Source organism: Syngnathus acus, chromosome 1, assembly GCF_901709675.1.
Source record: "Syngnathus acus chromosome 1, fSynAcu1.2, whole genome shotgun sequence".
Lineage (NCBI taxonomy): Eukaryota > Metazoa > Chordata > Actinopteri > Syngnathiformes > Syngnathidae > Syngnathus > Syngnathus acus.
In genome coordinates, this window is record NC_051087.1 from 10572441 (window position 1) to 10595461 (window position 23021).

The 23021-nt window shown below is 40.7% G+C and overlaps 2 protein-coding genes across 5 annotated transcripts; one reads left to right on the forward strand and one right to left on the reverse strand.

Annotated features, from left to right (window-relative positions):
- Positions 1-905: 905 nt before the first annotated feature.
- On the reverse strand, positions 906-4997 carry inab (internexin neuronal intermediate filament protein, alpha b). Its single transcript, XM_037241997.1, has 3 exons — positions 3921-4997; positions 3357-3481; positions 906-3228 (listed from the first exon to the last, which is right to left on the reverse strand). The coding sequence occupies exons 1-3, from the start codon at positions 4968-4970 to the stop codon at positions 2952-2954; spliced, it is 1452 nt and encodes a 483-aa protein (XP_037097892.1). The 5' UTR covers positions 4971-4997; the 3' UTR covers positions 906-2951.
- Positions 4998-6567: 1570 nt separating this feature from the next.
- nt5c2b (5'-nucleotidase, cytosolic IIb) lies at positions 6568-22690 on the forward strand. Of its 4 annotated transcripts, XM_037240029.1 has the most exons (18): positions 6568-6807; positions 9052-9169; positions 10863-10936; positions 15367-15484; positions 15641-15736; positions 15877-15968; positions 16058-16115; positions 16675-16768; positions 17288-17341; positions 17457-17540; positions 17711-17752; positions 17937-18044; positions 18288-18354; positions 18425-18595; positions 19107-19158; positions 19404-19464; positions 20538-20714; positions 20895-22690. In XM_037240029.1, the coding sequence occupies exons 2-18, from the start codon at positions 9069-9071 to the stop codon at positions 21141-21143; spliced, it is 1698 nt and encodes a 565-aa protein (XP_037095924.1). In that variant the 5' UTR covers positions 6568-6807; positions 9052-9068; the 3' UTR covers positions 21144-22690. The 4 variants fall into 4 exon arrangements, with proteins under 4 accessions (XP_037095924.1, XP_037096015.1, XP_037096194.1 ...); XM_037240120.1 differs by lacking the exons at positions 6568-6807; positions 9052-9169 and adding an exon at positions 9960-10071; XM_037240299.1 differs by lacking the exons at positions 6568-6807; positions 9052-9169; positions 10863-10936; positions 15367-15484; positions 15641-15736 and adding an exon at positions 15767-15798.
- The last annotated feature ends 331 nt before the right edge of the window (positions 22691-23021 follow it).

Here is a 23021-nt window from a genome sequence, read left to right on the forward strand (position 1 = left end):
TTTATAGACGACAAGAAATTTGAGTAAAACACAATTTGTGTAATAATTTGTAACCGGATATATATTGTCATAACGACAGGAAGCAAATAATAATCTTAACAACACGCTTGAGGAATGATTTAACTGCGATGTACATTGATTGCAGTGGGATCACAGACCACCGCAGCTCTCCTTCAATCTCAAATTAATCCCAGTTTGAATATTCTATATGAGCTCACATTTTATACAAGGTAGCAGCAATTATTCATGTCTTTTAATACTCTCATGTGTTTGCTGTAATTATGAGGAAGAGGTTGGGAGGCTGAGCTTTGGAAAGTACATTTTTATTTTAAAGCAAACCAGAGAGAGCTGTTTCACAGCAGCGCTTTTATGGTGGCATTCGAAAAGCTGTTACCACACCGTCTGCTGGGAGCATTGCAGAGGTATAAATCTTTGAAGGGCCGCACCCTGCATCACGCATGCTCTACAAGCACCAAGCTTGTACCTTCTAATCATTGGCCAACAACAAAGAAGAACCGATCGCAAAGTGCTGCCTGAGGTTCGGCATCGTGTGTCCATTTGTTGAGTCATAATCGAGGGGCTTGCTTCAAATATGACTTCACATAGATCTGCGGCAGGTCACCTATTGTCTCTTTGATATGCATCTGGCACTTTGCCCCAATGTCTGGAAAAGAATCAATTCAAACGGAGATGCATCTCTGGTGTCGATAGATTTAAAGTGACACCTAATTTTGCTGCTATATTAAAGTACGAAAAGAAGACTAAGAAACTGTAGCTTATGTATGAATCCACAAAACGGGATGGGTTGCGCAGTATACACAATCGTAAATGTTTAGATATGCAACCCTTGTGTCTGAGCCCCCCCGCCCTAAGTAATTTTACAAAACACAAATAACAAAATCCTGTGCAGCCTTAAGTAATGTCAAATCTTTATTGACACAGTGTCTCACAGCAATACATAGCAAGTTGAAATACTAACAAGAGTAACATATCAGCAACATTCAATCCCTAAACTTTACTTGTCATGGTAGCGCTAAATAAATGCAAATGATCAAACACCCCACTGGACAAAATCTGCACCATGCACATGGTCAGATACGAAGCTGCTGGTGTTTTAAGGCATTTTATATCCTACGTTATTTATTCTATGGCAAAATATTGATCCTTGTGTTTGTAATGTCATGCCATGACCTGGTGTTGCACACGTGATATTTTTGGCAGTGTTGTAGTGGTGGGATATTTAGGAACCCTTGACATTTTCTTTTCTTTGCTGTGTGGTTATAAAAGCTTTTGTTACTCTGGAATGCAGCAAACATATGTGCTAGTGACATTTTTCTTCCAAAGTCCTTTTAGGATAGGCCACTGCATAGCGATACAAATACACACTCACTACAGTACTGTACTAACATATCAACTGTTCCCAAGCCACAAATATTACAAGCCAATCCAGAACATTCTGTGTGAGTGCAGCTTGTCAGGGCGCGGTCTGCCATGGCGACTAGCATAAGAATAACATTGCTGTGTTTAATTCAACTGGTAGTAAGCGAGCAAAAAAAGTGAGCAAAAAGTGGCTCACTCAGACAGTTTTCTACTGGTGGATTCATACTATAACAGACTTTTTATCCAGTCATGGCCAAAGTGTGAAAGAGAGAGGTCACATTTTAAACAATCTGGTGCTTTTCGGCTTTATTTTAATTGCCCCTTGCAAAGTTTGGTCTTCAGGCTGTAATATAGTAAATTGTGGGTTCAACATGGGCTTTATTCATCAATGTGAGAAATTGTGAGAAATGGAGCTACGCACGGTACGCTTATCGCTCAGGTGCATCGTACAGTTAGCATTTTGTGCTTAAGCGTAATTTATCAAACAATTTCAAACAATTTCCTGTGCATTATTTTTGTTTGAATTTTCGTTTTCATCACATTTTTTTAGATTTACAGGCTTTATGATTATATCCTACAAAGCTAACAAACACCATCTGCAGTGCAGTGATCGATGAATGCTTTGCATGATGAGGTTGTGCATGGTCAAAGGAGGCTGGTGGGGGGGGCGGTCATAGGAGCCCCGCCCTTAAATCCAGCCACTGTGCTGAATGAGCAATGGAGCAGGATAACGGACAACTAGATACGCCATGCAAATTAAGCTCGCTTTACACACATTTCTTTTTTGCTGATTAAATATCACAACTATTATTATTATTATCACTATTATTCAAGAAGTAAGAAAGGGCAGTGTTCCTTTGAGGATGTCCACCCACCTTTGTGTTGCTGCCTTGCAGACACAATTGATGCATCAATATTGATTGGAAAATTTGTCTGAGGTGAAATTTGTATTGATTGAGTCAACTAGGAAATATTACAAGCTAGTTCTTTGGTCCAACCGTACATTGTTATTAACCTCGGAATGATTTCTTGTAGTTGTCTGTGCTTTCTTGCTAATCTGTTTAATCTTATGTAGGTGATGTGTTCAAAGCATTTGTCCTTTAAGTATGCAATGTGATTGCACACATTTTTGTCTCGTGATTGTGGTAGTGGTGTTTGACCAGTTATGATCTACTGTGTGCATCTGTATGATGCAAGTGTGAAGAAGAAATTGAGTACTGTACCACGGTTCTAGCATGTGTTGCCTAAGAGCTTGTTCTTCTCTGTGAGTGAGTGACAAACAAACAAAAGAGAATTAATGAATAGAGTGACTGATATAGTGGAATTATGGTCTGATGCTTTCCTTTGGGGGATATGTGTGGTATTTAAGGGAAACTGAAAGCATCATGAAATCAACCTCTGGATCCCAAATTGTACTTCTATCTGCAAAACCAACACTTCAATACAAGAGGTTTACGAGAAGGCAAACTAGCATCTTAGGTCCCTGTGGTGTAAGTGGATTTGTATTAGTATGGAAAATGATCAAAGAAGGGGGTGGAGGTTTAGTGGTCTAGCAGGCTTACACTGGGCTTCTAGTTATTCTGTTTGGTTGAGGTATCACTGGCATCTTGCGGTTTCTCCACCTTTTTAGTGGTGACCACTGTTTCCTCATAAACCTCGTGAGTGGCCTTGCTCCCAGCCTTGCTCTGCGGCTGGCTCTCATCCTTGCCTTCCCTCTTGGATCCCTTGCCAGAGCTGGTGTAGATGCGGGACTGGTAGTTGTAGCTCTGTCCACCGCCTGAAGTAATGGATGGGCTGGAATAGGTGATCCCTGTCCCTATGCGGGTCTCCTCGCCTTCCAGCAGCTTCCTGAAGATGACAATAATGAGAAGGGATTAAAAGGAAGGTTAACCATGGCTGCAAAAAGTGGTGCGGCGTGGTGTGTTGCGTGTTTTTTTTTTTTTTAATCCTAATGGACAGTATGTTAAGTGACCTACCTATATGCCGCTATCTCAATATCAAGAGCCATCTTGACATTCAGCAGATCTTGGTACTCCCTCAAGTGACGAGCCATCTCACTTTTAGTGGTCCTCAACTCATTCTCCAACTCTGCTATGCCATCCTGTGAAAAAGATAGATTAACAGGCTGCCTGTTAAATATTGAAATTCCATCAGAGCCAAGAGACATCTGTCGTTCTGAGGACATGCAATGCTGTAATAAGACAGCATACGTTGCACAACATTGTAATTGCACTTACTGCAAAGCAAACCTTTATTTTTTTATGTGTATCAACTGGTCATAGAGCTCAACTCTCTGTTCATATACATTAAAATCCCAAAGCGTATGAGCAAAATGAACGCGAGGATATGCATGTTTTGCAAGCTGATGACAGAGAACAAGGACGTGGGCGTTGTCACTCGCAGATGCTGAGCCGAGATGTCCCAAGAGAAATTCAGAACCACGGACAGAGCTCATAGCTCACATTAGCCCTTCAATACTCTATTTTAAAAAGGAACCCAAATAAATGTTACGAAATACAACGTGAACAAGATTTTGTTACCTGGTAGTTTCCAATCTCCACACCGTGTCTGTCCTCCATCTCCCTGAGCTGCTTTTCCAGGGACTCATTAGTGCCTCTCAGGCTCTCAACTTCAATGGTCTTGGACTGCAGTTGCCTCCTAAACTCGCTCATTTCCTCCCTGCTGGCGCGGATGGCATCATTGCTGCGGGTGGCCTGCTCAGAGAGGTCGGCGAACTTGGTCTTGTACCACTCCTCGGCGGACTGCAGGTTCTTGGAGGCCATGGACTCATACTGACTTCGGATCTCCTTGAGGGCGGAGGTCAGGTCCGGCTTGGCGACCTCCATCTCCACAGACACCTGAGCGGCTTGGATCATGTCCGTGAGTTCGGCCACCTCCTCATCGTGCACCTTCCTCAGGAAGCTGATTTCATCCAGGAGAGATTCCACCTTCTTCTCCAGGTCTAAACGCACCATGGTGGCGTCCTCCACATCTTTCTTGAAAGCCTTGAGAGTGGCCTCCGCGTCCTCACGGGCACGGAACTCTTCTTCATATTTCCCCCTGAGCTTCTGGAGGTCATCATCGATGCTATCTCTCTCGATGAGGAGCTGGGACTTCTCCCCATTAAGATCATCCAGCTGGGAGCGCAGTTCGCGGATCTCCTGCTGGTACAGGTCGGCGAGGCGGGATGGTTCCGCCTGCCTCTGGCGCAGGGCCACCAGCTCAGTCTCCAGCACTTTATTATGTTGCTCCAAGTTGCGCACTTTCTCGATGAACATGGCAAAGCGGTCATTGAGACCCTGCATTTGCTCCTTTTCATTGGTGCGTACAATTTTGAACTCATTATTGAGGACGCTGCTCTGGGCCAGGTCGAAGGTATCCAGAGGCATGGACGAATAGGCGCGTCCGGACTTTCGGGTGTACGCGCCCGCGGATGAAACGTTGCTCCGGGGTGCGGAGGAGGCTCGGTAGCCTGCCCGCGAGGAGGAGACGCTCATGGCTGTCCGAGATGGAGAGGACGCATAGCGGGGAGATTCCCCGAAGATCCTTCGGTAGGAGGAAGAGGAGTACACTTCAGATCCGTAGTTCATCGTGGCTTGAATGGAGTCAGAAGAGTATATGGGCGCGTCTCCCTTTTATAGGCGGGGGGCAGCGCGATCGTTAATGAATATGCATTGTGAGCAGCCTACCGCGGATTCGCCCCCAAATTGGTCAGAAATACAAAGTGAATTTTAATTCATAAAACACAAATTACATATTGGTATTTGGTGTGTTGATTTTAGAGCAACACTTTGATGACAAATTCACGTTTTTTTGTTAGTTGCGGGTTAAATGGTCATTTAGATACAAAACGTGATTTACTGTTATTTTTGTTATTCCAATGAATCAATTTTGCAATCTGGATGCAATTTCTATTCGTTTTTCAACTTGATAAAAATTATTTTGTCATTCCCCATATACACTGCGCTTCAGCAGTTAAAAATGTGACTTTGCTGCCCTCTGTTGGAAAGAAAAGGAGCTCGGTAATTTGAAGTTGGTGAGGCGCATCTAAGAGGCCCCGAGGGGCAATAAATTATGCACTTCCAGAGCTGGACTCTTTTATTCTTTAGATGCTCTAAAACTGAAAAAAAAAAAAAAAATCTGCCGCAAAAATTAAGCTGCAGAAAAGTCAAATGCAACATCCGGGCATTCATAGAGAAGCAATCGATTCCGTCTCTATTCATCCAACGTTCAACCAATCAGGTTTTGCTCGATTGGTCATGTGACACCGACGCGGTGTAGCAGCGTTGCAATGCAATGCGATGGATGCAGAGTCCGACCGTCGTCAAAGATGCCAACAGTCTACCAATACACGCGATGGCGCTGTCGTGAGTCTGTCTGCAGTTTGAATACAGTTATTACTTGACACAATGACTTATTAAACAGACTGATCTCTTATTGAAGTGGCGTTTGTTAAACAAGTGTGTATACTGATTTACGATTGAATTCCAAAGAGTATTATTTTACCAGTTGTAGAGATGAAAGTTCAAGAGAAACAATAATAATAATAATAAATTATTATTATTATTGTTTATCTTATTAAATTATTATTATTATTATTATTGGCATAGCCAAGCACGTCTATTTAGCCTGAATTTATGTTTTTTCCTATGGAGCGATATTATGCTATTGTATGGTTATACAATAGGGCACAGGTGTCAAACTCAAGGCCCGGGGGCCAGATCCGGCCCACCACATCATTTTATGTGGCCCGCGAAGACAAATTATGCATCAAATTCGTGTGTCATTACTAGAATCGCAAATTGTCTTTACTTTTAATAATATCTTTTTTTTTTTTAGTATTTGACCAGTTTTGCTCGTATGATTTGAAAACGAGTTATTTGTCAGTTTGTTTTGTAGCTTTTACTGTATATAATATGAGGCGCTCATACATTTATTTGGGTTGACAGTCATAATGGCACTCCCAAAGAAGCTATGACTGCAATGCGGCCCGCGAAAAAAAGAGTTTGACACCCCAAGGGACGACTTAAGCATGCCCTAAATCGTCCCTTGGCTCACATCACGAGTACAACATTAAGGACTATTATGTTCTTTGAGATGTTCCTCTCCATTTATAACGAAGTCGTTCATGTTGGTAGCTGTGCTGCGTGAAATCTCCGCCTCCTGATGAAAGACATAAGGAGGTCCCGCCCTCTCAATATGCCTTCCCCTTGAGCTGGCAGCAGAGAGAAAGAAATAGAAACGCCACACAGCTGTCAACCGAGGAAAGGACATCTACGGCCCGGCCTCACGGTGCACTCATTCGGGGCCAGACTGCAGCTTTCTCCCTCGACATATACACAGCCTTTCTTGCTCATACTTCCACACTGCTCAAGGCGCATGCTCCGACGTAGTTGCGGTGCAGTTGTTTGACAGGATATAGCAGTGGTGAGTACAGTCATGATAAGAACAGCTCAGTTAAATCCAGGGAAAACACTCTTGTTGGCTGTTTTGATTGTATCCCATCCAGCTATGTGTTATTAGGCTTACTCAATACATAACATGTTCCCGCATCATCAATGTCGAACAAGGTGCTTTAGCAGACTGTTAGCTTGTGGAGCAAATAAGGAGATATTTGGCTGTCATACTCGTCAATAGATTTTCCTGTAACCCCAGTTAATTTCACACCGATCGTCGGTGCAGTTCATAAATTATCTTATGTTGCACTGGCAATCCGATTTCAGGGGTGTGCAGTAGGGTGTAGTAGTGCTTACCGCTACGTGATCTGCTGTATAAATGGAACAAAGCCCGTTTGCGTTTGTGCAGGCTTGTCGTATGTAATGCTCTGACATACGGAGTCTTTCGAAACCTGACACCCCCTAGCCCCTGGTCAGTGAGTAAACACAGGTGGCATTGACTCAAGTAAAGATGACTGCAACCCGGTAGTCGTTTGGGATTCTTTTGACACACGCAGATGCTCATCAAACGTGCAAATATGGAAAAGAGACAAGTGGTGACGTGTGTGTGACTTTCCGCGACACATCATGTGTTTCATCTGCCCGTGCTGACACGAGAGCAAAAAAAGCTGACTTAAACGATTGTGCAATGCAGCGTCCCCTCTCCTCCAGATTCCATTAAAAACAACTTACTAATGACTTTCAACAGCCCAAAGGTCCAGACATTTACAGAATTGACAGTGCACCCTGTAGGACAGTTTCTCACGGAGGCACAAGTGATTGCGCACGTTCCTAAAAGGTTGCAAAAGTTGCCAACAGTTCAACTTTGCAACAAGAAAAACTTGTCGACAATTAAAACTGTTGGCAAACATAATTGTGGCTGTTTGCAACCTTGACTGAACCCTGATGAAAAATAAAATTCCAGACATGCGCAAACACTTGCTAACCTTTGCTGCTCCGTGAGTTTAAATAAGAGGAGGTAAGATGCCCGCTTTAAAAATAAAAAATAAAAGACTTATAATAATAATTTTAATAGCAACATAATATATAAACAAGAAGTATGTCAAAGTAAACACATTGGGAGGGTAATTAAATCACACAAGACTGCAACTTTGTTTTCATAAAATAGTAATAACTTGTAAAGGTAGGCCACAACCTGGGAAAAACATCCCAAGATGCCCCCGACCCCACGTCATTTAAATCCATACAAACTTGGTGTTTAAATCTCATTTTCAAATTTTGACATTACACTTACCTCACCTGAAACACAATAGCTACATAGCACGAAAGAAAACAATTTTTTTTAATAACCGTTTATTATTGCCATTTTGAAAACAGAATGCCTGTGACAAATCCCATTTGCAAATATTTGTTGAAAAGATGTGCAATTATTATCCCGTTTTGTTGTCTTGGTGCTATTATTGTTACATAAAGTCAGCTGAATAGCATGGTAATAATCCATTTATTGATGATTCGCCAAACGATTGCCCCGTTTGAGGACGCATCAAGCGATTTCTTTTTTTTTTGTGCTAACCATTTAAGTTATCGTATGTGTGCTGTGATTCCATCAACTATTATATCCACGCTAACAGGATTAACAACACATTCAAGTAAGAAATTGTAATCCAATCAACAGTGCGCCTCATTCACAATAACTGTATTCATCCTCACACAAAGGAATTTGCATTATTAGAGCAAACCAGTCGCTCATGTTACAGGAAATAAGTGTCATATTGATTTCCAGTCGGAAAAGTGTCATTTTGATTTCCGGTCGGCATGTAAAAAACGTGTTGAGAGTGAAATCAACTAAACTGCAACTGATACTGTATGACAATAAAAGCACAACCATAAAGCTCAAAATTTATTGAAACTGTGAGCATGTATAATCTTATTTAGCTCAATATTTTCAAGTCTGGTTTGCATGTCTGTATATTCAATATCAGCCTAACTGTGACAGATTAAAGACAGTCAGGCTATATACATGATAAAATGCAGATTACTAAATGTAGACCACATTTAACATTGAGGTTATTTAAAACCTGCCTGAACATGTGATTAAAAATTCTATAATCTCCTTTCTATTTCATAATTTTGGTGTTTTAGGGTCTCAGAGTGGTATGTGCTCAACCTTAGCAGTTGCACTTTATTAGGTCAGCTTCAACCTCCAGCTAAATGGAACCATGAGTTACCTTAAATTGACATAGTACAGAGATGGACCTGTTTCATTTCTCCTCAGACACTGAAAGACTAAAGATGACGACTTCATGGAGTGACAGACTGCAAAATTATGCTGACCTGCCTGCCAACATGGACAGAATAACAATGAAAAAATACAGACGAGAGCCCTACCATAGGTAAGAAACGTCTGTCTAACATAGAATCTGTCTAGAATAGTGATTGGTGATGCAATATTTTTTGGCTTGTTGGAGTTCTCTTAGGTAATCCTTGCTTTATTGCTTCCCATTATGAAGCCTGTAAAACAGGAATTTACAACAGGACAGGAATTCCTTTCTTGAATCTTCTCTTTAAGTACCTGTAATTTTGAGACAGAGCTGCTGGTCCAAATGACTTGTCAAATTCAGTGTCCCTTTTCACAGTTGACAGAAATCGGCAAAAAAAAAACTGCCAACTTGTGCTGATTTTAACAGAGCCAATATTGTCTGATTAATCGGTGTGGCCCTAGTTAGGAGTCTTAAGACTGTTACTCTAAAAATTGGCTTATGTCATTAAAAAGTACTTTATGATGTCAACAGTTTGTAAATTATTGAATGAATAACTCCCTTTATTCTTATGAGTACAATTCTTTGTAAATACAACAATCGTTTTCTAACTACAATAATGTGTAATCTAAGTTAAGAAAGACCCCTTCCGCTATATGAGTTACATAGCTGTTGCTTGCTTGGTTCTGCCGGACTTGTGATTGTTCTGGATATCTTTGAAGGGCCATAAATGTCATGCCACAGAACAACAACTCTGACTAACTGCACGCAACAACAGAGAATGACGTAGAATAGTCACAATCATTTTTGCAACAAGTCAGAAAACATCTGAATGGTAAGAAAGCAAAGAGGGGGGGGGTGGGTGAGAGAGGGTGGAGTGGGGGGCTTTATTGTTTGTGGGTCCTGTTTTGGCCTGCTGGAGTGGAGCAGGTCCGAGAGTCAAAGTGGGGTTTAATTTCACATACTAGAATGCATCGCTACGCGTCTCCTGGACAAACATCGAAATGGGGGCTTTTTCACTACGGAACTGCTTCAAGGTATTTACTATCTGGTTTGGATGAGGAGGGATGACAAATGAATATAATCCATTATGGCATTGGAGTGTAACGCTGCTTTCTATTTGATGTTTGGTATCTTTTTTTTTGCTGATTTGTATCTTATTTTGACGAGAATGAAATAGTGACGCGTGCTAAAACCTGTTGACAACTAAAACAATTGAAAAAATCTAATGGAATTGAAAGGATATTGCTCTATAATCAATGTTAGTCCCAAATTTGGGGGCAATGATGCCAAACTGTAAAAGATGTACATCATAAAAGGTCTGTTCATAGACTAAATGTCCAAGCAGTGTGAGTTAAGTGAGCAATGTCTGTGATGTAAACAATGTCTCTTTCTGAGGACACTGTGTCCCCATTGACTGATTTACGAGGCAGGACAGTAGAGCCGTTTCCTGGCCGAATGACACAAAGTCTTAGTGGTAAGCATCGCTCGAAATAGTAGCAAATCACCGGACAGAAAGCAACTTTCTATTTATTGATGGAAATTGAAACTATAGCATGTCATTACTCTCCATGATTTTACCATACGATGCGTCGAATATTATAAAGAACAGAATAAATTGGGGTGTTTTTTTTCTGATGTTGATCATTTCTCTTGGTGTACTGAATGATAGATCCACTATGGCCTGGCCACTTGTCTGGCTTGAGTAATGTTTATTCTCAAGTTAACATTTTTCACTCAAGAACACTATTTGCCATTGTGTCTGTGATTGTTTTTTTGTTTTTTTGACATAGCCAGTAACACACATACCTTGGTGTGTCTTCTCTAGAGTGTTTGTCAACAGAAGTCTGGCAATGGAGAAGATTAAGTGCTTTGGTTTTGATATGGATTACACTTTGGCAGGTACGTAAGACTTCACTCAAAACCTATGGGAGCAAAACAACTAAGATAGGAAATAATTTCTTAACATAGAAAGTTTGTTGTTGAATATGATTTCTAAAGAAATAATCACAACTTTCCAAGTTCTTAGATCAGTGAGCAGCAAATATGTTATGAATGTTCCACATAACTCCCTGGCAAACCAGATCGGTAGCATACTTCTCCAACCATCTAGTAACTGCTCCAAAATTATCCTGCCATGTTGTTCTGTGACTCGGACCCACTTTTTTAGCCGCGCTTCCCAAAATAACCAAATGAATTAGCTAAGTGGGTCACGTGTGTTTGTGAACTTCTTGAACGATGACTCCTGTGAGAACAGGAATCACTCTTAGTCCCCCTCTAAATTTGCGGCTAAGGCAGGGTGAAAGTTGCTCAGCTGTTGACATTACTCTTTTTATGGGAGCTCATACCCTAGTGTCAATGTTTACGAGAAGCACGACCATCACGTATCCATGGAGGGGCTGTCAGCTTTTGACCCCAGACGTGCTTTATCAAATCCAGACAACTAGAGTGCAACCACTGTGTGCTGGACTCGCATAAAAGATGTCGTTGTTACTACATATGTGGGTTTTATCGTTGGGGTAGCATGGTGTATTTGGGGCTCGCCTATTTTGCTTCACAATTCTGAGGTTTGGGGTTCGAATCCCAGCTTGGGCCTTCCTGTGTGGTGTTTGCTATCACATTGGCTTTTACCGGTAATTTTTTATGTTTCTTGAAGTCCAACCAGCTATACTCGACTGACTTTGGAAAAAATGTTTCTTTGAGGGAGCAACTTGTAAGCACAAGAACAAGTTTGTATCAGCCACCCTTATCTCGCAGCGCACTTTGAAACTCCAGAGGTGATTGGGAGGTACACATAATGGGTGTCCCAAAGGGTTCATTGGTCCAGTGATGATGGAACTTGAAGTTACAGACATCTTTCCTTGAAGCGCCTTAAACAGCAATATTGAGACACAACTAGGCTAGGTTTGAGCTTTAGAAGATCCATAGTAATGCTGGAGTTTCAACTCTATCGATGAATCGAATAATCGGATGAAATTTTATATTTTGCATTAAAGTAACTTTCAATTTGTTTTTTTCCCAAATGACTGTTTATCAACCGATTATTGTTGTTTACTTGATATTGTTTAACGATAAAAAACAACTCAACAACAAATACGCAAAATCACCAAACAGGGATTTTGTACTTGCCATCGTTTTTGAAAGGGATTCAATTACTGGTTCAGTCATTGCAAACGTCTCATTTCGATTAAACACAAATCTGCAGAAATCAGCCAAGAATTTTTGTGGAGATGCTGAAATCAGATGAGTTGGACAATTTTAAGTTAATCAATAGCAAGTAAGTAAGTATTTGAAAAGAAACCTAATACGATACAAAATGTCACATTTCTGAATGAAACTTTTACATCCAAGGCTGCCTATGTGTCTGTGTGTCAGAGAGTTAGTCATGTTCATGCCCTCTGTGGGAGGAATACAAGAATTAAAAGGATTTAAGGCAGCCGAGGACATTGTAACCAACAGTGGTGCAACTTCCGGTACAACCACCTGAGCTCTTTATTGCTGTCAACAGCCTAGCAGTGGAGTTTCTGATGCAGCAAGAGATCTACTAATAACGCCACAAAGAAATAGGGTCAACGAAAGTTACACCTAAGAGTCGAATACTCTCTGATACTATCTACACATTGCAGTTTCTTCTGTTTTGCAAGTCCTCTGTTTATCAGCAGAGGACTTGCAAAACAGAAGTGTTGGCAACACCGCCCAATCAAACATTTAATTATGAACAGGTTACATGGTTGAGCAAGCCTAGTCTTTTCTGTAATCATTTAATTACACATGACTCGCTTCCTAAATGACGACCGGTTTTATGGCTGATTAAGATATTGAATGACACGCTAAATCGAGGTTTGTCAATTCAAGGTCAACATGTTGAAACGGACCTGGCAGTGAACTACAGAAAGTGAGACTGGTGATCGCAAAGGTGACCGAGGGCAAACAACTCTTAAAATAGTTTTTTTTGTAGCGCTTCTGAGCTTCGGGAAGAATTTCACAAAAGAGTGTGTGGTGCAAGGAGGAGAAGAAGCGATTGAAGCAAGAGGTGGAGAGGTGGAAAGGCAATGTAATTGGTTTGCGCGACTGCTCTGGGCAAAGGGCCCAGACCTTGTGTTTACTGAAGGGGTTGAGAACCAGATGGAGGATTGAGTTGCAAAAGGTGACGTGGTTCTCATGCACAAACAAACTCAGGATTAGTGAGCTTGCAAAACAATAGAATTCATCTTCATTTAAAGTGTCACAAAAAAGGGATAAAGTGATCTATTAACCTTGCATACTAGCTAAATTCTCTCGGTATTTGTGAGTTCACAAAAACACAAGAATCCATCTTGTACCGAGCCCACTGATGTTCTCCGAGCTGACCACTTGAGTACAATCATATGTGTGGTCGCCGCTTGGGCCATAATAATAATAATAATAATAATAATAATAATAATAATAATAATAATGACAATAACAATGGTGATAATGACGATGATGTTGATAACCCTAAAATAAACCTTTGAAAATCTGACATTGCTTTTGAATTGTGGTTCAACAGAAATACATTTTTGAGACGATAAGAGAATCACATTTTTCATAATTTTGCTTCTTCCTATAACTTATACTCAGAGCTTGGACTGGCACCCACAATAAGAACAAGTAGTATGAACTAAATAGTCATTTTTATAGCTCCTCATGTGTGATGTATTGTTAATTTAAACTGTAGAATCCTCTGAGTATTTACTATTATCAGCATTAAAAGGCACAAGAACCAACAACAATGCAACATGGGATACTAGGATACTAGTACCCCACTAATATGCCATTTCAAACAAAAAAAAACCCTCACCAAATTCACTGGGACAAAAAAATAATGGTACCCCTAGAAAAGATAAATTTGATCATAGGCACATCTAACAGGGACAAACCTCTAATTGGTATCACAAGTGACTTCAAACAGAAAACACCTTTCAAACCTGAGACAACTGAGGCAGTTTTTTCATCAAGAGCAGACCAAAGCACTTGCTGAGACGTGCAGAAGTCTCAGTGGATGTTAATTTTTTAATTTTTTTTTTGATTGCATTAATTGCCTCAAACGGGTGTGCAACAAGTCTTAAGTTCAGGGTACAATTTTTGTCCAGGCCTGTTTCATGAGTTTGTTTTTGAAAATAATTCCTTAGAACCACAATTCAAAAGCAATGTCCGATTTAGTATTTCATTTACAGTGGCCGTACAACAATTTTGTCGACGTCTGTGTGTGCATGTTTTACTAATATTTGGCACCATACAACCAGAAAGGGCAGAAGACAAAGTACTTCATTTTGGTTATTTTGTTATGTACATTTCTTCCAAACAATCCCACTAGGAGTAGGGAAAGCAGCCATCAACACAAGCACATTCTCCATTTTGTATTTATAACATGTGACATACCCCATGTCCTAGTGTCAGATAGCATTTAAATCCTCTGCTGGCCTTTTTTTGAGCCCGGTCTTAGTTGTAGTTTGGCCCTGGGGTAAATATTGACGATGGTGAGGAGCGGGCTCATCCGCAAGCCCAAAGCTCATCTGAGATTCCACTAAAAGTTGGGCCATTTTTTGTTTTCACACCTGATCAAATGTTCCTGTTGAGTCACGTGGAACATCCTGGCTTGTGTTGACACAAACACACGTAGGGTACAATGTGTTCACATGTACATGTGTGAAGGGGCTTCATGAGGGAGTGGGAACATGGAGTTAACAAAAGTCCGAAACAACGCAGCATAATCTGGAGTGGATACTGTCTACCTTTTTTTTTTTTAAAAGTGACTTCGTTGTGCCTTCAGTTTAATCAACTGCTCTTGTATCTTGTTGTTTCCTAGTCTACTGACAATAGTCTGAGTTAGCTCCAGTCCGTATTCCAATGTCCACAAAACATTGACACGCACCAAAATTGTGTCGTTTGTCTTCCTTTGCACAAGAAATCAGTTTTATATATTTTTTGCATAATTCCGGTAACTACGTGTCCTGCTATTTTAGTATGTAAATCAAAACGACTGGATTAAAAAATGTCACTTAACCAAGAAAGCAAGTGAGATCTCAGTTAGACTGTAAATTCTTAAGAATAACACTTAATTTTTGGTGAGTAAAAATCAACACAAATTGAGTCTTAGTTTAGCAAGGACGTGAAAAACAAAAACACATGATATTACTAGACAGCTGAAATGTTCACCTGTGTTTTTTAATATACTTTACACTGACGTATAATTCTAATTTCTCGGATTACAAAGACTACTTCCGAATAAGAAAGTACCAGCGTCGTCAGTGAAGCAAGTTAAACATTTTATATTTGCTAAACACACGCCTGTTTGTGCATTTGCTTTCTAGTGTATAAATCACCAGAGTATGAGTCTCTTGGATTTGAGCTAATAGTGGAGCGGCTGGTTTCCATCGGTTACCCTCAGGAGTTGTTCAGCTTTGTCTACGATTCGTCCTTTCCTACCAGGTGGGCCCCACTGCCACTTTTATAGAATAATCGAGACCTCTGTACGACCTCTATTGGGTTACGATTAATGTAAAGAGCAGCAGGACAAGTGATTCAACTGAGATTTACCCTGAATAGAGACATTCCAACCACTTTTTTTTTTCTTCCCACTTCTAGAGGCCTTGTATTTGACACTATGTACGGAAACCTGTTGAAGGTCGACGCCTACGGTAATATACTGATCTGCGTCCATGGATTCAACTTTATCAGAGGGTGAGGCTTCTGAACGTTCATCTCTCCTCGTCTCTGAGGAAGATTGTTAGTAAGACTGTCAGGTTTGTGTCCTCATACGGTTTGTGTGCCCGCTTCACCGCCCTCATGAAATAATCTCAATGGGTTTCCTCTTTTCCCAGCCCTGAGATCCGTGAGCGCTACCCAAACAAGTTCATCCAAAGAGATGATACAGAGCGCTTTTATATTCTCAACACACTCTTTAACCTGCCAGGTATGGCTTGAGCAAAAATAATCTCAGATAATGACAGATAATGTCAGCATGCGTTATTCATGTTGGGTTTTTTTCATTTTTTTTTTTAGAGACCTATCTCTTTGCATGTCTAGTGGATTTTTTCTCCAACTGTGATAGATACACAAGGTAAGAAGCTCCTTATTATAATAAATGTCATGTCATGCAGCAAGCTGCTGGGCCCTAGCGGCATGTGAAGTGACACAAACCAACCTGGGGAAAAAATGAAACCCCCGCTGCATGGAGGCTCCGCATTGCAGTCAACCAGTCAAAAAAATACATTTGCTTTGCTGAATTGTTAAAAAAAAGCACGGTTCCAAAAACACAAAGGTATAAAACATTTGACTAACTTTAAGACAAGGGGAAAGAAGAGAGATAAACATTGGATGTTAACATTAGCGGAGAGTCCAATGTCCTGTACATTTCTTGAGAATGTAATCTGGAATGGTTGCATGGTCTTTGTCCTCTGAAACCTGGTTGTTGGTCTTTTAGGGGAAGAATGCTTTCCTGTTTGGCTGGGGACCCCTCCATCAAGGGAAGGCTATCCCATTTAAAATAAAATGAGCAAATAGTCAAACCAAGAGAAAAAACAAACTAGGAGAAACGTTTTGGAAATCCTTCCATAAAGATTTGTCTTGTACTATGACAGCGGCGTATACATGTGCGTCTTTGCTCCTCCCCCGTTTAGCTGTGAAATGGGCTTTAAGGACGGCGACCTCTTCATGTCTTACAAGAGCATGTTCCAGGATGTTCGCGACGCTGTTGACTGGGTCCACTTCAAGGTACAGCATGCATTAAAGCTGCAGTAGCAGAAAAACAAGAATGTAAACCCTACTCTCTAAACCTGATGAGCTCGTTCCACCTAGATGCTTTGAGGAAACCAATTCCGATGAGTCATTACGTTTGAGTAAATATTACAAAAATATATTTTTATTTGACTACAAGTAACTTTGAAATTGATTGTTTAAGTCACTCAGTGAAGTTAGTTTTAATAATGTCTTATATGATAATTATTCAAAATAAGGAAAGTAAAAATGAAAATATATTATCAGTATTGAAATATTCCCCAAGTTACTACTACATAGAATTGTCATTTTTTGTATCAGTTTAATTTTTGGGAATGATTGATTCGAACTGTTTTACTAGTTTAAGATATGAAACTTTTATTTTTATAAAGACGTACTCTTAGGTTTTACTTTGTATGGAGTTGTGTGTATTTCTACACAAATTGGTCAGAAAATGAATATCTTCATCACCAAGATACAGCAATAATTAAAGTGTGTTAAATGTTTACATTTCAGGGCACATTGAAGGAAAAAACTGTGGAGAACCTTGAGAAGTATGTCGTGAAAGATGTAAGTAGTTTGTATTCATGAAGGTGGCTCTTTTCACATCAGCTTGAAGCATCAGTAAGGAGCCTTATTTCTAAAGAGCCTTAGCCTTCTTCTTTTTCTTCTGCATTACCACCAGGGAAAGTTGCCTCTTCTCCTCAGCCGGATGAATGAAGTTGCCAAGGTTTTTTTGGCTACCAACAGCGACTATAAATACACTGATGTAAGTCAGGCCATTAATATTCATGCCATCACCCACACCAGCTACTTGTTGGCTTCAGAATACCCGCCTGTCACAATTGATGTATTTGCTGTATAAAAATCATTTTAATTAATTATATTTGAAAGTTTTATGTTTGGTTTTTAAGTAATTAACTATCGTTTTGCTCACAGAAAATCATGACTTACCTGTTTGACTTCTCCCATGGTCCAAAGGTAAACACTCTCTTCTATGTGACAACACTCAAAATTGATAAAATATAGAAATATTATAATATCATGAATATATATAATCCACTGCAGACTTTAGTACCTTGAAGCCCTCATTTGTTTTGTATAATCCCCATGTTGGCATGGCTTTTTACATGTGCATTTTGTTTTCATCATTCATTTGTTTCAGCCTGGTACTTCACACCAACCGTGGCAGTCTTATTTTGACCTCATCCTTGTAGATGCCAGAAAGCCACTCTTCTTTGGTGAAGGGACAGTGCTCCGACAAGTGGACACGGTGAGGGGATAGCAAGCTTACAGTTTGATGAAACTATAGAAATGTCCAGAATATACTATACTTACCAGGTGTGTGTGTGTGTGTGTGTGTGTGTAGACACAGAGAGAGAGCGATATGCATACAGACAAACACTATCCAAATATTTCTGCTAGCATAGAGTAGCCTCAAGGTTTGCTTTTTTTTTTTTAAGGTGCAGCGCCTCTGTGTGAAATTTGATGTAAATGTATTTTCCACTTATCTCAGACCACAGGACGACTAAAGATTGGCACCTACACAGGACCGCTGCAGCATGGCATTGTTTATTCTGGAGGTAAGACAGTTCATGTGGTGTCAGGTTGTTTGTGCTCACCAAGTGAGTGTCCCCTGGTACTTCGCCACAGGTTCCTCAGACATCGTTTGTGACTTGCTTGGTGCCAAAGGGAAGGACATCGTGTACATCGGGGACCATATCTTTGGAGACATACTCAAGTCCAAGAAACGGCAAGGCTGGAGGACTTTCCTGGTCATACCTGAGCTTGCCCAGGAGCTGCACGTGTGGACCGACAAGAGTTGTAAGACAGAGAAAAAAAACTCACATTGTTGAGTCATGAATTAGACAATGATTTTACATATATTCCCAACTTGGGCGCAGAGTGAAAACCTTCCTGCGCCTTTATGTATTTGAGGGCCATTGCAGTATGGTTGCGTTCGGGAATTCACTCAAACGCCAGCGCACCGCTCGGTATGAGTGTTCAAAGAGGCAGAGCGCACTTCTTTCCCATTATATTTACAAACAGACTTTCAATCAGCAGCTCGTGCTTCAACTCTTTCCATCTGTAGCGTCAAACGTACTGGTGCAGATGAGATACCAAGTGTACTCTGGTTAACCGAACGGAACTTTTGCACAACATTGTGAGTTTCAAAACAGTCGATGTGAACCAGTGCGTGCTCAATGCATATTTCCCAACGTGTTGAACTGGAATTACTAAACCTAGGCCAGCATAGCATTGTCATGAGTTGCACAGATTAGAACATTGCACATGAGCAGTGATCGCTGATAGTTTTTTTTTTCTTCCTTCTCAGCTTTGTTTGAGGAACTACAAGGTCTGGACATTTTCTTGGCAGAACTCTACAAGTAAGAACTTGAACTCTTTCAAACCACCTGCACCGATTTCACCACTTTGCAGAAAGCACGTGTGTTTGCGTGGTCATGTGTATTATGAGGTCCTTTGGGTCAAGAGTGTAAAGTCTAAAGGAGCGGGCTGAAAATATGCATCGCTGATGATATTTATAACGCAGTGTCAGCCTCTTTAGCAAACTGATATGACTCCACCCACCCATTTTACGCAACTTTAATCATGGGTCATCATTCTCCTGCAGACATTTGGACAGCAGCAGCAACGAGAGGCCCGATATCAGCACTATCCAGAGAAGAGTCAAGGTACAGCTTTAATCGTCTGGGTTTCCATAGCGATCCAAGAGGACAGGGCTTGTCACACATGTAGCGTATGTATGTTGAGTGGGGTTTACCTTTGTTCTGATTTCACAAGTGTTGACCCTTGTCCCATCTTCACAAGCGCACCTTTTGGGGATGCTCCTTTGATACACTATCACTCGCTTGTTTCAAATGAACCTGTTCATCTGTGGAGTGTTCCAAACTGGTTTTAGTCTCGCCAGTCTTTTGTTGCCTTGTCCCAGCTGTTTTGCCATGTGATGCAGGCATCTAGATCAAAATGAGAGAATAATGGAATTCATCAATGAAAATAAAAACTCGATGCGAGGCCCGATCACAGAAATGCTCCTCTTTGATGCTGCACCACTGTCATACTCGCCATTACAACAACCTACGTTGACTTGAATTGTGTCATGGATGGAATGGAGAAGGGCGACCAAATGCATCTTGGACCAGGGTTTAGTAGAGAACTCAAAAGACAGACTATAAGAAGCTCGACTAGGGACAAGACGAACTGAACAAAAGACAAGATAAAGACAAGCTAAAGACAAGCTAAAGACAAGCTAAAGACAAGCTAAAGACAGGACCGCCGCCGACGACAGCCAAGACGACAACAATCCGACGGGTGTGATGCGCAGACAGGGCTTATATACGCGACAGGTAACAAGAGGCAGGTGACTATGATTAGTACATAGATTGAGAGTAGACACAGGAAGGGAGGGGCGAGCACACAGACACTGACAAATTGTTGGGGATGGTAGAAGTACTCAGTGCTCAGTGTTTCTTCTTTTTCATCTTCTTGTTCTAAATAAATAAATAACTAAAAATAAATGAATGGGCGAAGGGATAAATGAATAAAATTTTAGTTGGAACATTACATAGCTTGTCTTTGTAATGTATTCAGTTGAATATGTTGTTTCCAAATCATTGCATTCTGTTTTAGTCACAATGTCCCTTTGGCTTTTCTCATCTTTATAGCATATCAGAGTATCTGTGAGGTCAATCAATTTTGTTCTGGGCAGATATCCTTTCACAACTCCAGTTATTCATCTCTCCTTCAGAAAGTCACACATGACATGGACATGTGCTACGGCATGATGGGCAGCCTTTTCCGCAGCGGCTCCAGGCAGACTCTGTTTGCCTCCCAAGTGATGCGCTACGCAGATCTCTACGCAGCCTCCTACATCAACCTGCTCTACTATCCATTCAGCTACCTCTTCAGAGCCGCACATGTGCTTGTGAGTACAGGAAGGAAACACATTTGCAGATTACATCTTGGGCTCATTGAAGAACAACATGAGACTAGTTTCAGACACATGCGCATATGTCTTCTTTCACAACTCAATAAGAAATCAGTGAAGGAAAAACTGATTTTTAGAAGCAACTAATCAAACCCCCGCTTTTATTCTGAGCTTCAGATGCCCCACGAGTCGACGGTGGAGCACATGCACGTGGACATTGGCGCCGAGTCGCCGATGGCCACGCGCAACCGCAAGGAATTGGAGTGCAAGAGAAACCAGCTGACCCGCTCCTTCAGTGAGATCAAGCCTCCCAACCTGTTTCCTCAAACCCCGCAGGAGATCACCCACTGCCACGATGAAGACGATGATGAGGAGGAAGAGGAAGAAGAAGAAGAGGAAGAAGAAGAAGAAGAAGAGGAAGAATGAAGTACTTTCAGTAATTTAGAGGTTTGCTAGTTTGGCAAAAGTGGAAAATCCTTCACTGTGTGTTTGTTTGTTTGTGTGTGCCTGCGTGTGCGTGCGTCATTACTTGACATTTTAGAGTAAAGTGTGACAGACCAGCACACAAAACGGGATTACCCGACCGTCACAAAACTGCACGCATGACTGCTCTATAAAAAAAGCCTTTTGTAATTGTTATTTTCTTAATCGATTGGATTCAAATTGTCAGTTTTTGTCAGTCGTCGAGACACTCCTCCACTGAAGTTTAACGTGACCTTTTCAGGCCTTACTGTAGGATAAGCTGGCTTGAAGCATGACATACTCGTGTGTGTCAGCACGCTTTGTGAAGAAGTGCATCGATCGGATGCATCACAATTGATTTTTTTTATGCAAATGGGAACAACGTGCTTTTCGTTTGGTTGATTTTCTCGACATTTTACATGTATTGGTTTTGCCAAAAGGCATTGTGCTTGATACTAATGTGAAGATTTGCAAAATTGAGAGATGACGTTGCAGTGTTCAGGTGGCCGTTGACCTGTTTTCTCGTTGCCGAGCAACATCCTGTACAGCATGCTGATAATTGCTATAACAACAGTGAAGTCATGCTTCTGTAAATACCTGTAAGGTGTAAACAGCTGAAGAAGATAAGAGGAGTATTTTTATAGAAACCTGAAATGTGAGTGTTACATTTGCATTTATTTTTTGGACAGCTCGATGCAGTTTATCACTCACTCAACATGCAGCCTCCGTATGCAAAAGATGCATCCTGGGATTTTTAAACCTGTTTGTGCTTATGCAGAGCCAAAACAGTTAAACTGAAGTTTTTTGAAAAGAAACTTTTGAAACAGGTTTTCTTTTTTCTCTGCTTGATTTGCAGCTTTTAATTTTATTTTTATTTTTTTGGATGTAGTCACGCAAACGTACAGATATGACGCAACCTTTATCAACTTGAGGACACATCACATCAGTATCTTTTTCTTCTTTATTTTATTTATTATTTTATACATAAGGAAGATTTTCATTTTCAGACTTAACTGTGTCTTGAAACCTAAATGAAAGTCATTTGCTACAGGAGCAATTGCGATCTTTTCGTTTTGTAACTTTCAAATATGCACGTTTTTTACAGTGTATCTTGACTGTAAGCATTTTAGAAATTTATTCACTGCGGTTTACATAGCAAACATTTAACCCAACCTGTAACTTATGAATAACACATTCAAAGCTGTATCTAAATGTTAACTGCCATCAACAACTTCTTTTGAGGTCAGGTTATTTTTATTTTTATAAGCTTGTGTTTCGAGAACTATAAATGGAATATCGTGATTCCCCCCATTGTTTCTTAATTTTTGTATCACACCATGCAAGTGTTGAGCCTATCGACAATTAATTAACTGAAGTCAATGCTTGAAATGAGATTTTATTTGTCATCTCTCATTTTCTAAACGACGGTTATCTTTTATGTTCTCATGCTCCTGCCATTTGTACACTGAAGGAAATAACCTACAAATGTAAAATAAAGATAGTTTTTCAGAGTTTTGTGTTCTTTTCTTGAGCCCAAATATACATTGGCCACTTAATTTCGTATGTTTCACGCAATCTAATGGCATCCAACTCAACATAAAAAATCTTACTGAACAATCATCACGTAGGCGGGGGACACTCTGAACCGGTTGCCAACCAATCAGAGGGCACACAGAGACGAACAACCATCCGCACTCGCAATTTGGAGTGCTCAATCGGCCTACCAAGCATGTTTTTTGGGATGTGGGAGGAAACTGGAGTGCCTGGAGAAAACCCACGCAGGCACGGGGAGAATATGCAAACTCCACACAGGGAGGGTCAGAGGTGGAATCGAACCCGCAC